This window comes from Cucurbita maxima, unplaced genomic scaffold, assembly GCF_002738345.1.
Source record: "Cucurbita maxima cultivar Rimu unplaced genomic scaffold, Cmax_1.0 Cma_Scf00079, whole genome shotgun sequence".
Lineage (NCBI taxonomy): Eukaryota > Viridiplantae > Streptophyta > Magnoliopsida > Cucurbitales > Cucurbitaceae > Cucurbita > Cucurbita maxima.
Genome location: NW_019272095.1, coordinates 411714 through 419105, shown reverse-complemented (window position 1 = coordinate 419105; position 7392 = coordinate 411714). Strand labels below are relative to the sequence as shown.

At 34.4% G+C, this 7392-nt stretch overlaps 1 protein-coding gene across 1 annotated transcript; it reads right to left on the bottom strand.

The window, feature by feature from the left end:
* Positions 1-908: 908 nt before the first annotated feature.
* Positions 909-1541, bottom strand: LOC111472573 (ethylene-responsive transcription factor ERF021-like). The gene has a single exon (XM_023118181.1). The coding sequence runs from the start codon at positions 1503-1505 to the stop codon at positions 969-971; it is 537 nt and encodes a 178-aa protein (XP_022973949.1). The 5' UTR covers positions 1506-1541; the 3' UTR covers positions 909-968.
* Positions 1542-7392: the final 5851 nt, after the last annotated feature.

Below are 7392 nucleotides of genomic sequence, written 5' to 3'. Positions count from 1 at the left end.
TTAGAATAAGTGTCACACAGCCACGTTAGGTTATAATACTAAAAATCGAACAAACCTTATAGTACTCCTAGTAGCTCTCGAAAATTAATTAATTCATTTTTATTTTAAAAAATATTAAAAATCAAATTGAAATTAATGAAGAGAGAGAGAGAGAGGAGAGAGAGAATGTTGCAAATGTAACAGTGAAACTTCATTAACTTATTACATAGACAAATGTGATAGGACAAAGCACACACCTTTCTCCCACATTCATAGCTATAATATTACCCAAATTATCTCAATCCCTAAACCTTAAATTCCCAAAATTACATTCACCAAAACCCTTCGAAGTTTCATCACGGTTAAATTTTACCACGGTTAAATGTACGTGACAGACGTTGAAAAATTATTTTTCATACCAACAAACACACCGTAAATTTTACAAAAATAATTATTTTTCTCAATTTCACCCATTTCAAGACTCAGCATTTACAAACTGACCGTACATGGTGAATATCTTTTTAAAATATCTTCTAAGGTGAATTTTTTTCCTAAAAAATTAACCCTTTTTCTCGATTTTACCAGTTTCAAGACTTCATATTTGAAAAATTGACGGTCCGTAAAAATATCTTTCAAGGTGAATTATCTCCTCTAAAAAACAAAAGAAAATAACCCTTTTCCTTGATTTCACTAATTTCAAGACTCTATATCGATATACTGACCAATAACGTCCCACATCAATTTTCTCTTCTTAAAAAAAAAAGAAAAGAAAAGAAAATAACTCTTTTTCTTAAATCAATTATTTCTTAATAATTAATTTTCTTAACAAACCCACCTAGCTTAATCTAATTAATTAATTATGGTCAAACTATGCTTAGTTAAAAAAAACAACCCAATTCATATTATTGTGAAAATGACGTGTAATTTTTCTAATTTTTTAATTAAAAAAAGAAAATAAAAAAGAAAAATAGTGTTACCCAATGAGTGCCCTAAGGATCCCACAATGAATCATTATGCATATTCTCCCACATCGCATCCTCCATCTCATCAACAAACACAGTCCCATTCGAAAACTCCGACGACATTTCCATCCACATCTTCGGCGAGTCCAACGGCGACTCGTTAATCGCCTGAATTTGGCTCGGCGATAGTCGAACAGTGACTGGTGCAACATTCGACGTGGAACTTCGATCACCCTCCGCCGCAACACCTGGTGTTGTTCGTACTCGCAATGCTGCCCTATGGGCAGCGAAACGGATATCATCCGGAGTGGAGCCATTAGGGAAGGGGAGAGAGTTGGCAAGATGTGGGAAGTTGAGGCGAGCATCGTGACCGCGGAAGTGATAGGCAGCGGCATCATATGCCGCCGCTGCCATCTCCGGTGTCTCGAAACTCCCTAACCAAATTCTCGTCTTCTTTCCTGGCTCGCGAATCTCCGACACCCATTTGCCCCATTTCCTCTTGCGAACGCCTCGGTAGCTAGACGTCGCTGCGCCGTGGCTGCCCGTTGAGCTAGGATCTCCCATGCAACAAAAAGACAGAAACAATACGTACTAAATTTGTGTTTTTTTGTTGTGTTGTTTTGATTATTGGAGTTATGAGTATATATAGGGAAGAAAAAGGTGAGATTTGTAGAGATGAAACGTGGACACTTCTCATTGGAGGAGGGAGGTTCCAAGTAGTTGCTTGAGCATGTTCAAGAACTTTTGGGGATTGAAAGTGATGGAAAAATATAAAGGGAAGAAGAAGAAAATTGGAGAAGGGATATTGGGTTGCTGTAGGGGACGCGGTTTTGCAATAAGGTGGCAAGAGTTTTTGGAAGTTTGTGAAAGGACCCCACCATTCTTTTCAAATTACAACAAATAAAAGCCTTAGATGAAACTATTAGGGTACGTCGCGGGGAAGGCATGAAGCTCGAGGATAGGTTAAGATTAAGCATGTAACGACTCAAAGCACATGAAGCCTAGGCATGGGTCAGGATCGAGCATGTAATGACTCAAAGTCCACCGCTAGCGGATATTGTTTTCTTTGGGTTCTCCCTTCTGGGTTTTCCCTCAACCCACTGCTAGCAAATATTGTTCACTTTGGGCTTTCCCTTTCGAGGTAATCCTCGAGGTTTTTAAAACGCGTCTACAAGGGAGAGGTTTCCTCACCTTTGTAAATAATGTCTCGTTCTCCTCCCAACTGATGTGGAATCTCACAATCTACCCTCCTTCAGAACCCAACATCGTTGCTGGCTCTTGTTCCTTTCTTCAAATGATATGGGACCCCCACCAAATCCACCCTCCTGTAGGGTTCAGCACTAGAACACTGCCTCATGTCTACCCCCTTTGAGTTTTCTTTTTCAAGTTTTCCCTCAAGGTTTGTAAAACAAGTCGACTAGGGAGAGGTTTCCACAGCCTTATAAAGAATATTTCGTTTTCCTCCCCAACCGATGTGGGATCAAACAATCCACTCCACTTCGGGGCCCAACGTCTTCGCTAGCTCTCGTTCCTTTCTCCAATTGATGTGAGACCCCACCAAATCCACCCACGGGACCCAACATTCTTACTGGCACACCACCTCATGTCCATTCCCTTTGGGGCTCAACCTTCTCCCTGGTACATCGCCCGGTGTCTAGCTCTGATATCATTTGTAACGACCCAAAACCCACCGCTAGTAGATATTGTCCTCTTTGGGCTTTTTCTTTCAGATTTCCCTTCAAGGTTTTTAATACACATCTACTAGAGAGAGGTTTTCACACCCATATAAATAATATTTCGTTCTCCTCTCCGACCGATATGGGATCTCACACCACGAGTCTATCAAGGGAGTATCTAAGAGATCAAAACTCAAAACTCCCGACCATATATACTTAAAAAATAAAATAAAATAAGCTAATTAAAAGAAAAGAAATATTTTCTAAATAAATATTAGTTTACAAATGAAGGGGAGAAAATTGGAACATGTATACTTAAATTATATTCATTTTCATACCTTGGTTGATTTAGACTACATAACCATATTCAGTCCATAAAAATATAATAATAATTATATAATATAAATAAATTTTTAAAATTAAAAAAGAAAATTGCAGACAAGGAAGATCCTATACTTTTATTTTATATAGTTCGCTAAGATAACATCACTGTCACCAATACTATAATCACAACCACTAAGTCCGTGCCGTGTGGATTACTTTCATTTCAACCTTAAATTAATAAAATTGTATCATCTTTCTAACTTTAAATAAAAATTAAAAAATATTATAGATAATTTTGGATATAAACTGCGAATAATTTATTTCAAAAATATCCATAAAAAAAATATTCGTTCCGATTTTAAAATTTTTATTAATATTCTTAAAATATTTTAAAATTTTAAAAAATGTCCTTATTTTGAATATATTTATAGAACGGTTAGTAACTTTCAAAAGTAAAATTGAATATCTATGAGATAGAATGTTTCTGTCTATATATTGACGGTCAGAACTTTTTTGAATTTTCTTTATAAAGGTTTACCGTGTTAATGTTATTTTTAAAATTTCATGGGTATTTTTTAAATATGGTATTAACTGAACCAAATATTAAAGATTTTCCTCTAAAACTAACGAAAAAGGTATTTTTTTTAAATCTTTTTTAGAGTTTAAGAATATTATTGAAACTTTTGAAAGTTTAAGTGTATTTGCTAAAATTGGAGTTTTGGATATCCGATTGTATCGCACGTAATCCATGAAACCTTGGATTCAAGTATTAGGCTATGTCGCGAGGAACGCCCAAAGCCTCGGGCATAGGTTTGAATTGAGTTGTTTACTGAGCATAGGACTCCACAAGTCTCTCAAGGGGAGTGTCTAAGGGATAAGAACTCAAAACTCGAGACCAAGATCTTCCCTACAAAACTAGGTACCAAAAGGGATTAACTCTATGCAAAAGATGTTAGAAGAAGAAAACAAGTCACCTTGAGGGAAGTGGAAAAGTTAAGAATTAAGGCTCATTTAAGTATTCGAGATTTTCTAGCATTAATGTTAGACACTTAGTCTTTTCAGTTGAATGTATTAGTTTGATAAGAGGATATGATCCGACCATGCGGCTATTTATTGAATATAAGGAACTAATCAAGGTATGTTTGAAGGTGGCCTTGATGATCGACATACTAAAATTTGGATGAAACTGCAAATAAGTCCAGGTTTCATCGGGCCTTTCAACATTCTATATTGGATCAGAACAGTGACATACAGATCAATACTACCATTGTCCCACCTCGCAATGCATAACATGTCACGTATCCATGTTTCATAAATACTAGACTGTCTTGATGTACATTCTAGACTAAGAACCTCTCTAGATAGAAAATACCTATTTATGAAGATAGACGTGGCTATCAATAAGTTATATATTACTTCTTCATTTTCTTTGATTTTAAAATATTTATATTTTAGTACTTATGAATAGAATTTAGAGAGAGAAAATTACCGATTAACATAAAATTTTTATAAAAAACAAAAACATAGAGATGATGATATGAGATGATGACATGATGATGATGCATGATAAAATGATGATGTACGATGCATGATAATGAGATGATATAATATGATGATATTCTATATTAAAATGATGTACATGTATTAAATGTCATGATGCATTATGACGATGAGTTTTCTAAGACACAACCTTAATTGATGTTAATGATGATGAACGTATGAAGGTCAATGCATGCATATTGCCTAGGATAATGTGTGAATGATGTATTGGATTGTGTCACGAGAATAATTTAAGAGAAAAACTATAGGGACCTCATGCATATTGTATGTTCATATACATCGAGTTACTTCCCCATTTATGATGATGAGTAGGGTGTGACTATGATGATGATCATCATCATCATGCTTCATATGATACTCGAGGGTTTGTTGACCTCCAAACATCTAGCTATGGACAACTAACCTGACTATGATGGGTTCAGGTGAGTGCAAACTGTCTGGGGATTCATGCTCACAAGTGTAGGTCGTGTTTAGGAAGTACTACACATTCAATTTTGTCCGAACTGAAGACCACTCCTATGATGGTTTTAACGATAGATCCCTAGTCACGAGTTGCATGTTTTTGCATACCCTGACCCCAAAAGTGGGGTCTCTTACTAATTATTTCTTAAAATACTCAAGTCGTGTGCTACTTATATTTCAGATAAAGACAAAACACCCTTGTACGAATGATGGCGACATCATAAGTAAAGACCATGGCACATGCATAGGATAGTTGCATTTAAATTCCTACAACATAGGTTAGTATAGTGTGTATTTCAATTTTAATATTTATTCGTTTTATTTAATATTTCGTATGTTTCTTTAAAGACTGTTTGAAACATGTAAGTCCATGACAATGTATTATGATGATATTTTCTATGTTTATTTTCTGCAACAGCGACTTTAGGTTAGTAGAAATTTAGGGTCGTTATACACCCTCTAAAGTCGATCGGGAGAGAAGACACTTCATCGTAGTTGGATATAGTTTAGAATTTTAGAAAACTTGTAGGGTCGATTTCTCCTTCATTTTTCTGATGGTTTTGGCTAATTCTTAGTCCATGGGATGATCATATGACATACAACATGCATGAGATCTCATATTAAAATTTTGATCCAATGAGATGATGCACATAATACTTACATACTTATCCTGACACAAATTTCTTACGAGATGTAGATACATATTCATGCTATTTCATTAATGCTTATCATACATAGTATCATTATACTCACAAGTCATAAACGTGGTCATGTTAACATAAAATGAAAGGCATGCATCACATAGTTCATTCAAATATCATAACATAAATAATAACATATAAATAAGGCCACAAAGTACCTATTATTCACATCAAACCTAGCTTGTAATTGTTCCAACATAAAGTTTAGATACAATTTTAGCCTCAACTTGGCTCTCAGCTCACCCTATTTGATCGTTCCTAGATTCAGCTCAATCGAAATTCAATTTCACCTAGGATATTTCATTCATTCAAAAAATCGAGTTTAGAGTCTCTTCATAGAACCAACATAACTTAACTATCGTTATGAACAATGTTAAATATTATGGATTATCCAAAATAGTAGCTGCATTAACCTTTCCCGGCCTTAGTTACATAAAAAGATAATAGTCCAAAATAGTCAAAACGAGCCGACCGAATTGAGAAAGTCAGTCCGAGACTTTTTTTCAATTTGACTATAACAATTATATTCTTTTAAATGTGTATTTTAAAAAATTGTGTTATAAAATTCTTGAACTTTATAGTGTTACGATCACATTGCATATAATAACGACTTTAGTCAATCTAAATAACGCTATGGGGTCGTTACAGTTATATTAGAAGAAACACTAGAATCTCACCTAAAACCCTAAATCCTAAGGGAAATGACCCACGTGGAATCCTTTTCAAAGGGGGAGAGATTTTGGGGATTTTGGAAATGAAATAATTTTAAATTTAAGAAAAATAATTACAAGACAATATTTTCTAAGGGGACAAGAACTATTTGACACGACAAATATTTGCTTTCCATTTCATTGTCCCTCACCAAACGAATTGGTCAAACCAAAAGCAAACCTCTCTAACTCAAAATCTTTGAATTAGTACCATTTTTTTAACCTATGGTTTATTTACCTTTTACCTTTCTATATTTACCTAGGTGGGTCAATTTTTACCTTACAATTTTGGTGACCGGTTCATTACTAATTACTCGATCCCACACGGTGTAATTACCAAAAAGAAAAAAATTACATCATAATAATCATCTGGGTCTCGTGTAAAATATGTCCCAACATAGTCAAACAAATAGAGAAATGGAATACGTCTATCATATTGGAACTTCACCAAATAAGGAGGTGGAAACATAATTTTACGAGAGGGAATTCACTCCTTTTCATATAGAAAAAGTAGATGAGTAATTCTCTTAAATGCTGATTTGGAGACTTGAACAATGGGGTGCCACCTTCTCACTAGTCTGGGAAGAACTTAGTTTACGGTTGGATTATAAACAAATTGTTCATTAGAAGATCAATAGTACTTAAGATGTAAGATGTAATTACAAGGGTAAAACGGATTTTTGACCCAACTGTAATTACAAACAACTAGTGAATGTTGGCTTATTTGTAATGATTATATCAATGAACACAACTTGTCTAATATTGAATAAATATGTAACTCTAGATCTATAGTCGAGTGATAATATGTAAGATGTAATTACAAGGGTAGAACCAACTTTTGGCCAAACTATAATTAAGAACCACTCCAGAAGGATTGACTTATTTGTAATTATTATATCAATGAACACAACTTGTCCATAAAAATGTAACTCTAGATCTATACTCGAGTGACCTACGGTTAATGAATGAAAATTAATTTATTAATTTTATATCATTAAAATTTATAATCGGTAGGTCT

Excerpts from the sequence above, each read along its gene's own strand:
- LOC111472573 (XM_023118181.1), bottom strand. The coding sequence starts at position 1,505 with ATGGGAGATCCTAGCTCAACGGGCAGCCACGGCGCAGCGACGTCTAGC.